At 50.8% G+C, this 18,638-nt stretch overlaps 6 protein-coding genes across 6 annotated transcripts; 2 read left to right on the forward strand and 4 right to left on the reverse strand.

Moving 5' to 3' along the window:
- Positions 1 to 1,145, forward strand: ERG26 (Sterol-4-alpha-carboxylate 3-dehydrogenase, decarboxylating; the record flags this gene model as incomplete). The annotated part of the gene is made up of 2 exons (XM_032032299.1): positions 1 to 462; positions 537 to 1,145. The coding sequence occupies 2 exons, from the start codon at positions 1 to 3 to the stop codon at positions 1,143 to 1,145; spliced, it is 1,071 nt and encodes a 356-aa protein (XP_031892952.1).
- A 1,650-nt stretch (positions 1,146 to 2,795) lies between these two features.
- CGGC5_v005123 (uncharacterized protein) lies at positions 2,796 to 3,512 on the reverse strand (the record flags this gene model as incomplete). The annotated part of the gene is made up of 3 exons (XM_032032310.1): positions 2,796 to 2,915; positions 2,991 to 3,386; positions 3,453 to 3,512. The coding sequence occupies 3 exons, from the start codon at positions 3,510 to 3,512 to the stop codon at positions 2,796 to 2,798; spliced, it is 576 nt and encodes a 191-aa protein (XP_031892951.1).
- A 1,895-nt stretch (positions 3,513 to 5,407) lies between these two features.
- CGGC5_v005124 (uncharacterized protein) lies at positions 5,408 to 6,593 on the reverse strand (the record flags this gene model as incomplete). The annotated part of the gene is made up of 6 exons (XM_066151397.1): positions 5,408 to 5,424; positions 5,483 to 5,564; positions 5,703 to 5,775; positions 5,836 to 6,082; positions 6,142 to 6,354; positions 6,410 to 6,593. The coding sequence occupies 6 exons, from the start codon at positions 6,591 to 6,593 to the stop codon at positions 5,408 to 5,410; spliced, it is 816 nt and encodes a 271-aa protein (XP_066009146.1).
- Positions 6,594 to 8,861: 2,268 nt separating this feature from the next.
- Positions 8,862 to 9,743, reverse strand: BNA7-1 (Kynurenine formamidase; the record flags this gene model as incomplete). The annotated part of the gene is made up of 1 exon (XM_032032335.2): positions 8,862 to 9,743. The coding sequence occupies one exon, from the start codon at positions 9,741 to 9,743 to the stop codon at positions 8,862 to 8,864; it is 882 nt and encodes a 293-aa protein (XP_031893346.2).
- Positions 9,744 to 11,013: 1,270 nt separating this feature from the next.
- argH (Argininosuccinate lyase) lies at positions 11,014 to 12,477 on the reverse strand (the record flags this gene model as incomplete). The annotated part of the gene is made up of 1 exon (XM_032032346.1): positions 11,014 to 12,477. One exon carries the CDS (start codon positions 12,475 to 12,477, stop codon positions 11,014 to 11,016), a length of 1,464 nt encoding a protein of 487 aa, XP_031893343.1.
- A 3,237-nt stretch (positions 12,478 to 15,714) lies between these two features.
- Positions 15,715 to 17,265, forward strand: tpr (Thiol protease; the record flags this gene model as incomplete). Its single annotated transcript, XM_032032357.1, has 1 exon — positions 15,715 to 17,265. One exon carries the CDS (start codon positions 15,715 to 15,717, stop codon positions 17,263 to 17,265), a length of 1,551 nt encoding a protein of 516 aa, XP_031893344.1.
- Positions 17,266 to 18,638: the final 1,373 nt, after the last annotated feature.

Raw genomic sequence — 18,638 nt, forward strand, 5'->3', positions numbered from 1 at the left:
ATGGCCGAAGAAACATACCTCGTCACCGGCGGCTGCGGCTTCATCGGCTCGCACATCGTCGAAAAGCTCCTGCAAAAGTACCCCTCCGCGCGCGTGGCCGTGCTCTCGCGCAACCCTACGACAAACACCTTCCCCCGCGCCACGTACCACGCGGGCGACGTCGCCTCGGCGGACGACGTGACGCGGATCGTCAACGAGGTGCGCCCGACGGTCGTCTTCCACTGCGCGGGGATGATGACGGTCGGGCGGAAGACGATGCCGGATGAGTTTGTGCGGGCGATTAATGTGGACGGCACGCGGAATGTGATAGAGGCGGCGAGGAAGGTGGGCGTGAGGGCGTTTGTGACGACGAGTAGTGCGAGTGTGGTGCAGAAGGAGATGTTTCGGGATATTGTGGCCGGGGATGAGGGGTTGGGGTTGGCGGAGGAGCGGGATGATACGTTGATTTATCCCAAGACGAAGGTGTGTTTTGTCCCTTGTGTTACTTGAGAGAGGGGCGAGGGGAAGTTGGGAGGTTGCTGACGATGGTGTAACAGGCTGCTTCGGATAAGATGACGCTGGAATATGACGACCCTAAGGGCATGCGGACGTGCACCCTCCGTCCGGCGGCGGTGCACGGCGAGAGGGACAACGACATCACGCCGAATCTGATGCGCAACTACCGTCTGGGTAGGAATAAGGTGCAGCTGGGGGATAATTCGAACCTATTCTCTACGACGTACGTGGGCAACGCGGCGGACGCGCACATCGCTGCCTCAGAGAAGCTCCTGACGGCGCCAGAGGGCGTGGCCGGGGAGGCCTTCTTCATCACCAACGGACCGCCGATGAAGTTTTGGGATTTCAGCAGGACGATGTGGAAGGCTGCCGGGGATGAGACCAAGATTGAGGATGTGAAGGTTGTGAGTTTGAACATGGCGCTGGCGTACGCGTGGGCTATGGAGTGGTTTTATTGGTTCAAGGGGGAGGTGTCACCGCTGAACCGGACGATTGTGCGGTTTGCGTGTATGAGTCGGTGGTATGTCATTGATAAGGCGAAGGAGAGACTGGGGTGGGAGCCGGCGGTCGGGAATGAGGAGGGGATCAGGAGGGCTGTGGTGTGGTTTTTGGAGAATGAGAAGAAGCAGAAGGGGAAGGAGAGTACTTGAGCCGAGGTGTATTGTTGGGGATGGGAACCAAGTCGCGTTGATCTGCCCTTAGTGTTGTTTTTTCAAGCCCATTCCGGCGGAGACGGGGAGCATGGGCAAGCTAGGTATAATATGACGAGATGATGTCGATTAGACAGACATATCGTGCTCTATACGCTTGGGGGTTTATACTTTGGTCTCTGGATCCTAAATGGCAGCTCTCGACCAACGCATATAAAGCTATAGAAATGAGTTGAGATGCAGCAGAATCTTGAATTACGTATCTATGGATTCCTAGATCGTACCAGGACTCTCAGCTCCATTCAACTTTCGCAATCCTCTCTTTAGCCATCAATCACACAAATGCAAGAGTATCACCTTCTAAGCGACCTCTGCGTACGTTCGGCTTCATTTCATTAAATTCTCTTCTTAGTAGGTACCTAGTGAGAAATACATCGCCATAGACAATTTCAGTTATATCAAAAATCAGGGACTAAAGTAAGAGTAATTCCTTTCAAAATAATGCTATAAACTCTGTCTTTTTCGTTTGCTAATGAAGCCCCATAGCAAAAGCAAGCTGTTAGAAGCGATAAAGGGAAACTCAGACTTATTCTTTTGCACGACTTATTCACGACCTTGTCTGTAACTGGTACGTCGAAAGAACGGTAGAGACTTGCAAACTGCTGTCGCTGCTGCCCTACTCTTCATGCGCCTCCTTCTTCAGTCGCTTTTAGAGGACGATTAAGAACTAATAAGTAAACGTTTTACCCTCTATTAGATAACTTGCATTCGCGGCTTCATGTGATAGAGACGTTATGCCTCCGGGTACACGAGAAGCAATTGTGTTTGTTGGAACGCCTGAATCCCTGCAATTTGGAGATGAGAGACTTTCACTGCCGAAGATGAAGTTTCAGCAGACCGGCAACTCAACGGATCTGAGTGGTGTAAGACAAAATTGTCCCTTGGCGTTGACGAATGGTATTCCTGTCAATGAAACAATGAAATGGCCATCAATTTTTCAACTCGAGGGAGAGATCTAGACCATCCTTCTTCCTTTCTGACCTTTTTTTACTTTCATCTCTTTTTGCTTTCTTTCTTCCTTTTTTTCCGCAGTTTGCCGCCTGTGGGCGCATCCTTTTGACTGCCCTATGAAAAATTAAAATTATGAGTATATCTGTGCAAGCCGGCTGCAAGAGACAACATAAGCAATGGAGAATGCTTGGAGTAGTCGACTGCGCAGTGGAACCTGGGGAATGAAAAGTGACATGAGGAAATAAGTTGATTATGCTACTGACTAGCGAGGTGACTATAAGGTCTGGACTGAGAGAAGTGTGCCCCAGAAGCTCATACCACTTGCCAAATGATACATGTATTGAAGAATCCCTCAAGGGTTCGCACTGCATGTAGGATGGCCCTTCTACACTGACCTCAAAGTTTAGTCCGCAAAATGTACCTACCTTACCAAAACATGTTCCGTATATGTTCCATATAAACAGCAGTTGGACAAAATTTGTGTCACTATCAAAAATGTGAAGAACCACAACACCCACATAAATTCCACCCTTCTGAAGACCATGTAAACGTGATAAAGAAAGGGAAAGCGGATACAGGTGCCATGAAAATACCACGAAGAAAGCCTTGCAAAACTTAGACATAATGCCCGGGAGGATGTTACCCAATATCTGATATTTCAGATCCCGATTCCCCAGAATACTCGCCACTCGAAGATCTGAATATGTAATCAGGGAGTTCTAGCTTAGGAAGCTCCAGTTGCTCATACTTTTTCATTTTCTGGTTCAACGCACATTGCGTCAGTAATATAACTCAAAATGACCGTGACAGGGACTGGTTTCAGTCACAACTTACGTGTTGTCGTGAGGTTCTCCAAGCGCGTCGAAGGTCCGGACAATACGTCGATTGTCTTACATTGAACAAATCTTCGTAGTCTGAATTGTCTCCATTGTCTGAAAACCCTGTTTCGAGAGCATCGAACGCTTTTGCCAAAGAGTCTGCTTTGTCACGTTCTCTAGCCAGATCATACAAGCAAAGAAGCTCGATTCTCGTGTCGCAAGTCTGGTCGTGCATTTCCCCTAGCAGTCTGATTTGGGCGTCTACGACGGTCTCCATTAATACAGTCTGCTCCTCAAAGTTGGCACCGCCGCAAGAGGCTTTGACGGCCAGAGAAATTGCGAGCTTCTTCATGTTGTCTAATGATTCTCGGTTCTCCTCGCCAAATTTTGATTTTTGTTTGTTCAGAAGCTTCTTGCGAGTGCGAATTGAGCGTTCAATGTCAGAATCTGCCAAATCAATAGCCAAGAGGGATGTCACCTTCAAGACGCCGGCGTCTCGTTTGCCAAAAACACTTTTTTGCTCTTTCCAGATTGCCATTCTTAGTTTCAGGACCTCCTCTTTTACCCTCGGATCAATTGCTTGGCTAGCCAAGCAATTTATCAGGTTGTTGCGAATTTTGAATGTGACTCTGCTAGAATCACCGAGGTACTCTTGTGCAATTGTTAAGGCCCTCCTTCTCGTTGCCAAAGCATCTTCAGTACGCCCGGATTTGGTCATGAGATTCGCAAGGTTCCCCATCGATGACAGAAAGTGTGACACGACTGATAAGTCTTTGCGCTTGTTGAATTGCTCCTGTCGGACTTGGAGAACCGTCTCTTGGACCACGATGGCCTTTTGTAATTGTCCACTCGTACTGTAACTGTGACCCAAATTTACTTTGGCTTCGAGAGTATGCTCATGGAGGCCTCCGAGTATGCGAGTCCAGATTTCAACGGACTTTTCCCGCATCTTACAGACCTCTTTCTGTTCTTTCTTACTGTTGATAGAGCTTTTGGTTCCAATTAATCTGTCGTACGCTAGGAGGGTATCAGGATGCTCAGATCCTAGAATACTACGCCTCCCAGAGTAAACACTTCTTCGGATCTCGAGGGCTTTGAGAAGTTGACCATCCCATTGATAGCTGTCAGCCATCGCATTCTTGGAGGCTAGTAGGTCGAGTGTCTCGATGTCGGACTGACAATTGCGTACTTCGGCATCCCTCAAGATTCGTTCTCGCATTTTCAGAGCTTTCAATCTGAGATCGCACCCATGGAGGTACTCCGCAACCTTTCGTCTGGTGCGAAGCAACTTTGGATCGTTAGGCAATAGTATCGCCTGACGACGCAGTGCTCGCTTGGCAACCGCAAGAGCTTCGGCTCGCTGACCTGTTGCCCACAAGCTATCGCTTAAGTTCATCATTGCGACGCAATGATCACCTTCATCATACGCCGGATTCGAGGTTTGTACTTTGACAATATGTTGGCGTGCGCTCAGGGCACTGATGTGCGAACCAAAATGCGCATCACAGATGGCTAATAGTTCCATAACCTGCAAGGCTGTATGATCACCATCCTGGGCTCTTCTACTGAGAGTTGTCCTAGCTGTGACCGCACCGCCCACAGTAGTGTAAGGGATGAGTAGTAGATCAAGCGCATCTTTGAAGTGCCCTGTGGCAGAGTATGCCTTTGCGAAAAGCACGAGAATTCTCGCTTCAATTCTCCAATCTCCGGGCGGGCGATTATCCAAAATCATTCTCATTCCGTCAGCGGTGCAGACCTCAATATGAGGAATCAGACACCTTTGAAACTCGAAGCCTAACGGATTATCTATCCATGATAAAGGGGCTCTGATACCGTGCAGAGCCATAGCTATCAAGGAAGCCGCACGGAAGGCGTGTTTGTATCGCTGCTCCTTAGATAGAGATTCTCGGCATATTGTGTGGATGAGTTTGTGCATGGAGAACTGCTGCGCACCTGGTGACGCAAAGTTCAATATGCTATAACGGCGGAGTATGTCGAAAGTTGCTCGAAGATTGGGAGTGTCCCACCGAGGGCTCTTCGTATCCAAGAAAGGCAAGAAGTACGAGAAAGTTGGTGCGTCTTTCAAATTACTCCAGGCTAACTCAAACAGGCGTAAAGGGATACGTTCATGATGGAGATAGCTCAGAGTTTGAAGTAGCTCCAAAGGTTCTGTGGCTCCCGGTTGAGATGACTTTTGGATTTGATTGAGAGAAATCACGAAAGTATTCCAAACACTTTCTTGTGGTCCAGAGAGAGTACTGGGAACTGGTTCAAAGCGAAGAACTATCCCAGGAGAGGCCTCAAACTCCTGAGCGTATTCCTGATAAGTGCAGAACTTATTGAAGATATAGGAACCAGCCTGCGCAATAGCCAAAGGTAGACAACCTAAGGTATTGACTGCGAGTATTCTGGCTGCCTTATTTTCTTCGAAGCTCAAGACTGTCTCTGGTCTTTTATAGCTCATCAGAAGATCAATGGCCCCGACTTCATCCATGATACCTAACTTACTGAACGTGTGACCGTGCAGGGCGACAATTTCATCAGTTGTAGTGATGAGAACAGTTCCATAGCCAGTCTTGGGAATGTATTCCTGCAAGGCTGAGTCTGACGAATTCGCACCATCAATCATCAGGAGCCATGGATCTTTCTGATTAGCTAGCCAGGATCGTATGATTCGAATCCTTTCTTCAAGCTCTATACCTTCCTCGTGACTTTGAATGTTACAAACCCTGGATATGTCAAGGTAGTTGTTGCTCGCAGTCGTGGGATTGCTCGCATCTACATAGAATACGCCACGGAATCTAACAAGAAATTCATTTAAGTTAAAATATGTGAGACTAGGTGAATCGGATTGATCAAACCTTTTCTGCTGCTGGGTGATTGCTCTCAAACACATCTGACTTTTGCCAACGCCCGATAGGCCATAAATGACAGCAATGTATGTGAACTGCCGGTCTGACGTACGCCAAGTCTCACTATCGGCAAGGAGACTGGCAGGTATGTCGCAGCGCTCCACGAATCTCGCGGAAAGCGGGGGACGCTCTGTTTGGTAATCCGGCCATTGTTCTCGCGGATCTATGACAAGCTGGGAGCCAGGTGGGATGACGTCTAGCAAACAGAAATCATCATGAGCTGTCGTATACAAGGGTACGGATGCTTGAACTCACCATTGTTTAGGCTGGATGATATTCCGGAAGACTCATCTCCGCTTGTCGAACGATAGCTCAAAAAGCGGCTATCTGGCGGGTGAGTTTCGGATTCACTCCTTTGACCGAATTCTTCAAGATCATGCGTTCTTCTCTTCAGGTTATTGTTGAGGCATAGCGTCCATGTAGCTTTCGTCGAAAGCTGAGACGGTCCTACGTCGCTGCCCTGTGCAACTTATGATTCCATCAGCCGACTGTTCCAAAGCTCCCCAGCTGAAATGCTGCTTACCGGAATGAAATGGAATTGAATCTCTTGCTCTGAGTGGTGTCTCTTGAAGAACTGCTTTACCATATGCGGCAGCGATGGCGGAAGCATAAGGTTGCCAATCCTTGTTTTTGTGCTCGTCGGCATAATCAGAAACGCCTCGGATGACACCGACTGGGATAATTTCCATAACACCGGCAGCCTCCATTTCTAGCCCAATGATTTTATGCTTATCCCTCAGTTGGTCTCTAAACCGAGAGTTCTTCATCAACTTGCTTCCGGAACCTATGGGCCCGTACCAGGCTCTAGTTCTGTTGTGATCAGGCCGTAACTGCCGTCTGGAAATTGTCCTTTGTCCCGTAGAACTGAACAGATAGAGCTGATCTCTGTCTTGTCCAGGGTCTGAAAATATGCCTCGAGAATGTTGTTTGAGTCTCATGTCTCTCCAGTATGGAAGAAAGATGTCGGTTTCATTTGGGGCATTCATCTTAAGGCCTCCAATGGCAGACCGAACCAATTTATCTGTGGTTCTGAGTGTGTGGCCACTTTGGAGAAGCTCGAAATCACCCTCAGCTGTCTCCTTTCCCAAGTCATATGCCACAAGCGCTGGTGTGCGAGTTGCGGAGTCGGGGAGAGCCACAAGAACGTCGCCGAGTCGAATATCGCGCGGCGGACTTATCGAGAAATCTGGAATACCAGCAGCAACCCCCACAAGAAGACCAAAGCGAAGATTGGGAAAAGATCTTCTAACTTCGCTGGCGAGCGTGGCGGCCGACACCGTGCCATATGAGTCGCCGGGAGGTATCGTTGCGATCACGACGTGATGCCCACACATCACCCCTCCATGAAAGACATGCTTGTCACTGTCAGAGGAAGGAAATCTTCCTCTGTGTCTCTCGTCTAGCATGTGTAATGCCGCAAGGGCCTCAATTTCGAGCGGCGCAATCCATGCCACAGTATAGACACTCCGGTCTAACTCAGACATGAAACTGAAAGCTTTGGCTAATAAGAGACACGAGAAAATTTGTCTTTGACGGAGCAACAGGGCATCTGAGGGTGTCGATGGATCTTGTTTCGGCCGCAGCCTTGGGAAGGCGCTTGATGGAATCTGCTGAGGCGGGGCTTCGTCGCGGTCATGTGTGCCAGAAACTGCGGATGGAGGGCGCGCGCAATAATGTGACTGCTGACTCACGTGTCTCCTCGCCGTTGTTGCCTGCTTGGAAACCAATTGTCGTGTTGCTTGGCCATGCATGCGGTCCTGTGCTTACGAAGCCTCGCTGGCGAATGAGCTGAGGCCTGGAGAATAGGCGGGCAGGACTGTATACTGGCAGCGGTGGCGCGGTCAGGCTGTCATGCGCCCAGAACTTCCACTTCTCTGATTCGGATCAAGAACGGAAAAGTGTCTAAGTGCCGGACTCCAAGGCTTTCTCGTTAGCCGTTAGTACGGATGAGTCTTCTCGCGAAGGCATCACAAATATGCCGTAGAGTGGGTCAGGTAAGAAGGATGTTACTCGTTATTGCACCCAATTTCGCCAATTTCAAAATGTTTGCTCGCTAAATCACAACTGAATACCACATACTCGCCAGATCTTAACCAAATGCTTCACTTATCAAGTAGGTGAAGTGACTTAAGGATACTAAGGTATTGCTTCTGGATACACACCTAGCTACTCCGCCTTGGACAGCCAGCTGTGAGAGAGCTTTCACTATGATGCCATGCCCAGCAAAGGCTTCACCCGATTCGCGACGAAGGTAGATGAAGCTACCTGCAGTCTTTCGTTACTCTCAAAGCCACCATCAGTCAAAGTCGATGGCCCACTAGCAACGCAACTGTGCCCTTGACCGTCAACTCGCATCAAACGCATCAAAATGGCTTCAGGTTGTTGCGCTTTGCCAATCGAAATATCGAAATTTGCTCCTCGTCTTCTCGCTTCTTCAAAGCATTGCTTTGTCATCAGCGTGTCTCATACAACGTCATTCTACACATCTTTCCCGTGCAGCAAATGATGAGTACTACGTGCTGGATCATAATCAGACCTTGCAATTTCGGATTAGGCAGCTGGACGCAAAGGCAAAGGAAAAGTCCAGGCAGCGTGCTGCAAAACGGTGCATGGGTCTTCCAGGCCAAGTCATCCACGGCGAAAGACTCTCGGGCCATTTCACTCAGCAAGTTGGGTTTTGACGGAATCGGAAGTTTGGAGGAAGTTTCTGGCACTGATGATGTCGAAAAATCCGAGAAGAAATTGATACTCTGCGAATTCTACCGCCGTGGTTGAATGGACATAGTGGGAACGCAGGTGGCACCGTGGCGGACAACGCAACCCGTCAACGTCGCTGCTCACGTCCAAGAAACAAGACTAACGTTGGGAATAGGCCCCGAAAACTTTGAGAAGCATACATACTATTAAGATTTCTGTGGATAGCTTGTTGCACATAGAATCTGTGAGATCGAAGTACCACCGTTGATGGGTTCTTCCTACTTTAGTAGTGCTAATGTGTCAGTGAAAGCCTTCGCCAACTGCACACCTCCTTTCCAAATCTCATTATGTTGGCCGTCCAGCTCTACAACGGTCGTCTTGTTCTTCAGCTCAGGCACGCTACTCAGCGTCGCCTCAATGGCCTCCACCTGATCCCACGGAACCAGTCCATCATTCCTGCTGTGAGCCACAACAAATGCCTTGAGATCGATCGAGGCATACTTGTCAGCATCGACCTTGGCTGGGCTTGCCTTAACTAGCTGGTCCTCCCTCATGGCGTTGAGAACCAAGGTGTCGTACTCGGGGTTGCTAATGTGAAGGAGCGGGTAGTCGTAGATTCCGCTGACACCCAAAACAGCAGCAGGCTTGGGGATGGAAGGATCCTTCAAGGTTTCCAAAATCGAGAAGAATGAAATCTGCGCGCCGACGGAGTGACCGCTGATGATGTACTTCCCGTCAATTGGGTAGCGCTTGCCAAGGTCCTTGATGGCTGTGATGGCATCGTTCAAGTGGTCTGGCCACCTGGCATTCTGCAGCTCATTTGGCGGGGTGTTGTTGGGCTGGACGCCTGGGAGGGCGGACAGACGGTAGTTCAATGAGGCGATGCCGGAAATCTGGGTCGCAACAACATCGGAGTTGTTAGCCTCAAGTGATGCGATGACGGGTTCGATTGAGGATGTGGCGTTGTTCGTGAAGTCGCGGTAGAAGCCGCCGTGGATCCAGACGATCCAGTGCTTGTCGCAAGCCGTGGTCGCATCCGAAGATGGCGGGATGTAGACCTCGTAGGACTGAAGAACGTTGGAGCCGTACGAGTAGCTCGTCAAATTGGCGGAGGAAGCCATCGCGAGCAACGGTGCAACTGACGCTACTGAGAGACGCATGGTGAGTGATGGCCTTGGTATTGAGCGTACCGAGCCCGAGGTCTTGGGAATGTGAACCCAGAGGGGCCTAGATATATTTGACTTACCCTGCTACGTTTGCCTGATCACGAATGGTGGGTTGCACTCAGTCTCTTTCGACTAAACTCGATATGTGAGTTTTGTCCGACTGGGGTAGAGATTTAGTGTAGTGCAGCATGGATCTAATAAGGAATTATCAACCATGATCTTCCCGTCGAGGCCGCACGCTAGATACATACCCCGACACCTGGACCTTTGGCCGCGGCAATTTGCGGGGATAGATACGGCGCATTGCGGGTATCACACCATGGCGGCTAGTGCACTTTGGGGTAAATCTCCCATCATTTGGACGTATCTGAAGTGCTGGTGGCTGAGTTCCACAAAGTGCTGACGCCAAGTGCTGTATCGCTCACGCAGAAGGAATTCCGACGGCCCCTCCTCAACTTTACGGATGGAACGCTACTTATCATCATATCGCTTGACACGTTCGGCATCGGCTCCGGGTGGGTCACCGAAGATCCGGGTTGGCTAGTGCTGACCCCGCGATGGGACTATGGGAATATGGATGACGTTCTCGGAAGCTGGAGTCGATACAACACGACCCGGCATTCCGAGGATAACGCTCCCTTCAAATTGGGAAACTTGAAGTATTCTCAGACTCTGACATCAACCTTGCGATCGGGTTGACGCTTGCTTCCTTTTCGAAGTCCGCTATGACCTCTTCTGTTAGCGTCGACATCACGTCCACCACGGATGCCATTAAGGTTGCTTTCTTGTCACACTGAACCGACTTCTTTCTTCTCGTGCCCCTCTTACTAGCCTGTCATCTTGCAATTTCCGACACTTTTCAACAGATAGATTAAGTTTGCCTCTCACCGCTGAATTCGAATCGCTGCAATGTCTCAGTCCGAGCAAGCGAATCAAAAGCAAGCTCTAAGCATGGATGTGGACGGGGTCATGAGCGGTCTTAAGCGAGCCAAGGTTCTCATTTAGACTGGAAAAGATTGAAGAAGAAAAAGCCCAATTTTGCCTTATCTTTGCGATGTCTTCTGTGTACTGACTTGATCCGGTTGAGTACGACAGTAGAATGGATGATAGTAGAGGCGCCGACGACAACGTCAACGATAAGGGTGTAATGGCAAGTATATATGACCCCATAGTAAAAGCAGTCGCTCTAGCACAGGTAAACTGGCGCTCTGTTGAAGGAGTATGAGGCACTACTCGTCAATGTGTTACGATTATCGACCTTATGCTACTGGAGCAAAGTTTGAAATGCCGCGTTCAGCTCCCCCAAAGAGTTCTCAATATGTGACTTGCGTTCCTGCACCCAGCATTCAAGATCATTAAGGGTTTTTTGAGAGCCACTGATCATGCGTTCCATCTCCTGAGGCTGAGGGCCACCGGAAGTTGCACGGCGCTTGATGATACCTGCTGGATCAAGAGCTTCGCGGAACTCTTGCTCGCTCAAGAATCGATAGCCCTCGTTGACAAGATTTGTATGCGCTATCGTCTCGGCGAATATCCTTGAGGCCTCAGCGTATGGAAATTTGCTAGGATACAAGTCGTTTGACTTTGCGTATCTCACAACTTCTGAAGCAAAGTGGTGTCCGACGCGGAAAGGGACCTTGTGCTCGCGCATGAGTATGTCGGCCAGCTCTTGAGACGCGGTCCAGTCCAGGTCCAACTCCTTCAGGGATCTCTCGCCGTCAATGACCAGAGCATCGAGAATACGATGCAAGTCACCGAGGACACCAGTTGCACCGTTGACGACAGCCAAATTATCTCCCAAGTCCTTAGCATCGAACATGCCTGGAGGGAGATTATGTCCCTGAATTGCTCTACCCACGCCCAAGCTAATCACTCTCGAAGCCTCAGCTCGAGTTCTAATGAGTAGCCCTGGATTTCTCTTTTGTGGCATCGCGCTTGAGACGTATGTGTTTTCTCCGCCTTCCTGCAGAAGAATCCATGGCTTCGGCTGGGCATATTGCACCATCACGTCCTGGATGTAGGCGCTTGCATGAAGTGCGATTTGAGATGCTATCGATCCAATCTCAACAGGCCACTCCGCTGCTGAGATTTGAGCTGCATCATACGCGTTATCGACAGGAGCTGGAAAGCCCAGATACTTCGCCATGCGCTCGCGGTTGAGAGGCCAACTTGTTCCATTGAGAACAGTGGTCCCCATAGCACATCGATCAAGTCTGGCATAAAACTGCTGCAACCTTTCTGCGTCCCGATGGAACCCGGCTATGTGGCCAAGAAGATAGTGACCGTATGTATTTGGCTGTGCAGCGACGCCGTTGGTGTAGTTGGGCACGAGTGTCGATTTGTGAGTCTCAGCCAAGACAAGCAAGCGCCGAGTGGTCGCATGTAGTTGCGAGGCTAGCTTCAGCACGGCATCGCGGGTGATGGTAGCGGAAGCCGTCGTGAGCATGTCCTGGCTCGAGCGCCCAGCATGGAGAAGTGTTGCTTCGACGCCTGCTGCTTCAATGAGCAGGGGCTCGAACGTAATGACAAGGCTCGGGCGTGGGGCATTTGGCCGATTGCCAGATTCGAGCATCTTTTGGAGGCCGTGAGCGATGCGCCGGGCGATGTCCGGTTCGAGGAGTCCTTCATCTGAATTGATCACAGCGCTGGCCTTGTTGATCTCCCCGAGCCAAAAGTAGGTGTCTCGGCCGGGAACCGGCAGGTCCTCCGGGTTGACTGCATAGCCCATTTCTGAACGTAATCCACGTTGGTCTTGTTGATTGAAGGAAAGTTGACGATGGACATACTAATCACCGGCCATCAACCGCAGAAATTGACTCATTCATCGTTGGGAACTAAAGAGGACAGCTCTGAGCACTGGAGATAAGCGCGGCGGGGAAACATCAGAGTGGAACCCAATGAGGCGACGAGTCGGCAATCGTGGATCTTCGGAGCCGATTCGGTGACAAGCCCGGTGCTTCGCCCGCGTCGGATTTGGAAGGTCATTAATATGGGTAAAGGCCCTACTTGCAGCGTATTTACGATCACCATCTACGCATGTTCGTTTGATACAGCGGGTATGATATGAAAATGAAGTTGGCGATATCTTTACTTTCGGGGCGTGCGGGACGCCGGCTAGGTTCATATCGTCGGCCTGCAGCGCCGCGTACTTCCATGGTTACAAGTGCATTGCATGAATATTCACTAATGCACGTTCACGACTCACGAAAGCTATTTGACAACTCCACTTACCCGCAAGTTCCCCGGCCCTAATCGGGGGCAGAAAAAGTCAGGTTAGAGCGAAATGTGTAAGATAAGACATTGGTTTTCTAGCTGTTATGCCAACTCGGACGAGCTAGACTCTGTGGAAACTAATTTTTTGCTTCTCGAAACACAGAGTCCAGGCATCTCGCTTGTCGAGCGTAGGTTTGCATAGCCACTGAATGAGCTTAGACCAAGGGAGTTGAAAACAACTCTCAATCTCGGTCGATGTTGGAAGAAGTGCAGGCTAGGCAAGCAAATGATTATGCTCTGCCATCGCTTCAAAAGCAACGACATTGCTAGAGACGCAGACACACTAGTCAAGTAAAGAAGCCTGGACGTCGGTCGGTTTGTTTTGTGGTTCACTTCCTTCAATGGTCGAGACAAGTCCATGCCCTGAGCTCACGCGCGGAACAGACCACTCTATGCTCAGTGAGTTGATAGCAACGGGCGCAAATCGCCCCGTGAATGGGCCCAAGCTAGCGGTCCCCAAGATAGATCTCAGGCACGGTAAATGAGATCGATTTCCCGCAGATGTCAAGTGCCAAAGCTCTTCGCTAGCTGTCGTCGCTTTCGCAAATCTCAAAGACAAAGATGCATCGAGGCTCAGCGTTTGATGCCAAGTTGAATGCATGGGCAACGTTTCAGGCTTGATTAGACACCAATTTGCAAGCGAGGAACCCGAGTCTTCGAGTTCGTATAATTAATTTCAGTGATACAAGCAGACACACGTCTAAACATGGACTTTTCTGAGGCCCTCGGTTGGACCCGGCCGGCTGGGCGGCCACGATCCCCACTCGAATCCCCACTCAGGCCGGGCGGGGTCCGCCCTACCGGGCTCGGGCCGCTCTCCCCGCCCGGCCCGACAGCCTCTTGAGACATCGTCCTGACTTTCACAGCGGGGGGAGGATCTTGACTTGGACCTTTGGTCAGACCGTGCTGCATATCTCATCTTCCTGTCGGCGAACGGCCATCAATGCCCCATATTCCTTCAGAGCCACGCACGCCTGCCTCACGACGCTTGGGTTCAGCCCCGCGTTTGTGCGCATGCAGACGCACTCAGGGACCAAGCTGCTGCGTGATTACATAGCAAACATTCACAAGCTACAGCCATTGAAACTTCATGTAAGCTGTCGGACATACGAATTGCCTCAAGGGGAGAGATCAAGATTGCCGGCTGCCGAACAATTGCGGGGAAATGGCGGCCGCCACCATCATCATCGTGGACCTGAATCTGGCCCTCGTTGGCCGTCTTTGGCTCCAAGTGTCACATATGTCAAAATCGTCTGGAGGCTATCAGAATGCCGCGCATAGCCTCGTGTCCTTAGACTTCACATACCCCGCGCGCCTTGCCAGTACCCCGCAACCTTCGAAGCAACCTTGAAAGCCTTGCCTTGCATCTTCGTGATGAAATCAAAGCGTGCTTTCCGCTTCACTTACATGCTCCGCGTCGCTTACCGTCGGTTGTTTGAGGAGAACGTCAGCTCGAAAAGCTAGTCGAGGTGGAAAGACACGGCCGTAACATCTAATTGCGTTTGCTACGTTAGAGCTGCAGCAAGAGCAAACCCAATGGGGATTTGGAGATTCAATGCACGAGTGAGGGGTTTGTGAAAGTCAAATAGCAACGGTGGTCGTTGTTGACATGTTGTTGCAATATGGCTGGGATTGGGAGACAGAGCTTGACGCCACGAAGGTCCGTTCAGCCACGTGGGTTCGAAGTTTGCTTTTCATCGGTAGCATCGGTGGCACCCAACTTCAATGTCATAGACCTGACACTCGGCTGACGTTTTGAGGCTAGCTCGGTTGTCACCTCAAACCGGACCAGCTCCCCATGCTTCTTCCGATGTTGCCGTCCTTGCGAGACCCCTGCATCGTAGATCAGCCTTCGTAGCTGCAGAGTTGAGTTTGTTGGGACTGCATCTCAGCCTCATGATAACTCCACACGTACGTTCTTACCACTTTCTCACATCAGCGCGGGGAAGCTGCATTCAAGCATCTTCCTGAGATGGACTCCTCAACATCTGAGAGCCCCGCTTCGTCGGCGAGCTGTGTGAATTTCTCCTCTTCGGGGTTTCATCAAAACCTACATCACCAGTCGTCACGCAGCCTACGAGCTCTAGTTCGTGCTGAAAGCAAACCCAGACACCCCCTCACGGACAATTAGGCACGAATTCTCGTAAGCCTTTGACTTCATCTAGCGCTAATTCTGCTTCAGCATCTGTGGAGATCCTGCTTACGATGTAGTACTCACATGTGAAAACACAGCTCATGTCTGAGCATCTGATTGGCAAATGCTACCTGACACTCAGACCAGTAGTTCGCTGATGTTACGAGATTGCATACGACGATGGAGACATTGTGGTACCGTACGAGGAGTCCGGCAATGGAAAGTCTCGGCGCCTGTTTTCCGAATCTCACCTCGACTTTCTCCGCAGTATACCATGCGAAAACTTTCGCACCGATAGCGAACACGCATAACGCTGTTTGAGTTGGGGTTTGCGCATTCATGATTCACCTTGCAGGCTTGCAGGGCCCGAAGTAGGCTGAGAAAGTGTGATCAAAAGCATTTCAAGAAGAGTATATAAACTTGACGAACACCCCACCTTTTAGTTGTGTTTTCTGATACTCAGCAGGATCTCAGCTCTAGTCTTCAGTTCACAACAGCATCAAGCACAACATCTAATCAACTTATTACAACATACTTTACATAACCTTTAACTTCAAAATGGGTGACATTCGCAACACCGAAAGAGATAGCAATGTCCTCGCCCTCGTCGAGGCCATCCTCGGACACAAGATCGAGAGCCAGCCAGGCTCCTCGACCCAGAGCAACATCGACGAGTACGAGGACCTCGTTGACATGAGCAAGGATCACGACCTTAGCAAGGAGCCCCGCCCCGACTCTCCCCCCAAGAACCCCTGCGTTGGTGCCGTCAACCCGTACGCCCTCGCCGAGGCTCTCATCGGCCGCAAGATCGACCGCGAGTCCATGGCCGCTGCCCAGATCCTCCAGAATGTCCTCCAGACCGACTACGATGAGCTCTTCGACATGCGTCACAAGTCCGTCTTGTACGCCGGTATGAAGCTCAACGAGAAGGAGCGCAAGGCCGAGATGTACGACGAGAAGGACATGAAGATCCTCAATGAGCGTGATCTCCAAACCCCCGACTTCTCTGGTGTCCGCCGCCTGGACGACCTCGAGAAGATTGGTCTCAAGGACATCAAGGAGACCAAGGTCAAGGTTGCTCGCATGCAGAACGGCAAGCTTCGCCTGGTCCTCCACGCCCACGAGCTCGCCCGCACCGTTTCCAACCGTGAGGTTACCATGTCCATCAACGAGTTGGTCACCCCCTTCAGAATGCGCGAGAAGGGCCGCTGGCAACCACCCAACGCCTCATGGCGCGACATGTACGACTACTTCTTCCAGCAGGTCAACAAGCGCCTGATCTCCGACATCACCATGTTCCGCGTTGGTGACCGCCGCGAGACCCTCCGCAACTTCGACGACCCCACTCAGGGCTGCTCCAGCAACTCCTGGTTCGTCTCTGCCCTCTTCTCCGTCTTCTGGGCCGACCCCTGCGCCATCAACCGCGCCACCCGCGTCCACACCCATGGCAACGAGAAGAAGCGCTTCTTGTCCATCAAGTTCCACGACAAGGGAGGCAAGCAGAACAACCGCACCGAGACTGTTGAGGTCAACTACGAGATCCCCATCAACAACTCCGACAACGAGCCCTTGTACTGCCGCTCCAGCGACGGTGCTGACATCTGGCCCTCGCTCTACGAGAAGGCCTTCGCCAAGTGGATCACTGGCACCAACTCCGAGCAGCCCGACATCACCCAGACTCACTGCGGTGACCCCATCAAGGCTATGGCTCAGATCAACGGCCGCACTCCCCACTACTACGAGTGCAACAACCACTCTGCCCACACCCTCTTGGGCCTGGTTCGTTCCAACAGTTTGAACAACAAGACTATCAACCCCATGACGGCCTTCACCTACGCCACCGGCCGCGAGTTCCACGGTGCCAACATTGTTGCCAACCACGCCTACTCCGTCCTCGGATACTGCGTCATCGGCGACAAGCAGTACATCGTCCTCCGCAACCCGTGGGGTGTCACCGAGCCCCAGGGCCTCACCAGCTACACTGGTCTCCTCGGCCGCCTCGACCCCGAGATCTGGAACCCCGCCACCCTCCTTGACCATGGCGGTCTGTTCGCTCTTGAGGCCGACTCCTTCAAGAAGTGCTTCTCGCACATTGGTGTTGCCAAGTAAACGTTGCAAAATAAGTGACCGGTCACTTATTTTGCAAGGAGGGGGTGGGCTGTCGTTAATGGCAACTGCGGTCTGGAGTATGATTTTGTCTCATGTTTTCCTTCTGCTTCAATCCTGCAGCACTTTGCGGGCTCACTCTTTCTGAGTCTGGGAAAAAGTTGTGTCGCTGCTTTTTGTTGCCTTTGCTGGGCCCAGGAAAAGTTGGCGGTGTAACGGAAAATCATGGAAAATTAAAAGGCAGAATGACAAGTCGTTTAGGTCTACTTCCACTATAGCAATGCAATCTCAGTTGCCTCGAACATTTGTCTTGTGTCTACCGTGTCTCTTGTGCATTCTGGGCCGACTTTTCCGTTAACCGTGTGTCACTAATCGCCGAAGGTTCAACAGTCCACGTCCTCACAATCGATAAACAGTGGAAAACAGTGGTAGTCATCATGGCATGAATTAAACAAGCACCGGAAAAAGATACATCATTGCCCAACTATTAGGTTCTGTCCGACTGAGAGCCAATGTATTGAGGACGAATTTGTGGTCGGGCATCGTGTATTATTGGGCCGGAGGTCAATTAACTAAGAGGTATCTTAAAGGATAAACAAGTCTTCTCCTGTCCGCCTTCCACTAAACAAACGCCTGCTAGAGTTTGACCGAACCGGCCTGCTACAATGCTGTACCAATTCCTCCACCTGACTGCGTACTGTTTCCATGGGTCGAGCCCCCATCTCTGGCTGTGTATGCCGGAGGCATTCCACTGTCACCATTCGATGTGTTTCCGTTATTCTTGCTGTAGCTGTAGCCGGTATTGTTGTTGTAGGCATATCCGTGGTTCGGATAAGTCCCTTGGCCATAGGGTGATGTGGAGGAAGCGCCTGCTCCAGCTGGATGTACATCGTTGGACGCTGTGCTTGATCGGTCTTCGCCCATATATTTTCTCATCTCCAAGTCGTGCTGACGTCTTCTTTCTTTGCGCCTGCTGCATACACAACAAGCGGCTATCATCGACGAGATGAACAGCACTATGACGATGACAATGACAGCAATGATGCCTCCGCCAATGACTTGGGTGGCCGTTTTGCCAGACTCGTATTCTCGATCGAAGTCGCTGTCACGTTGGAACACGTGGCTGATCTCCATGGCAATTTTTGGGTAAAGAAAAGGAGACAAAGTACCTGCTTAGGCGGTGGTAGGAACGTCGAGTTCAACAAGGTTATTGACTTAGCTCAGAGAACTGAAAAGAGCGAGGCCTAGGTTTTGCCAGAATGCGATCATGTAGTCTCACTGTAACGGGGAGACTCATATAATTATTCTCATTTCAATCCTTGGCAAATCGCCCACTTCGGCTCTATGACATCGTTGCGGCGGATTAAGCGAAAGGC

Source organism: Colletotrichum fructicola (genome assembly GCF_000319635.2).
Source record: "Colletotrichum fructicola Nara gc5 chromosome Unknown KSG_Nara_v1_contig03, whole genome shotgun sequence".
Taxonomy (NCBI): Eukaryota; Fungi; Ascomycota; class Sordariomycetes; order Glomerellales; family Glomerellaceae; genus Colletotrichum; species Colletotrichum fructicola.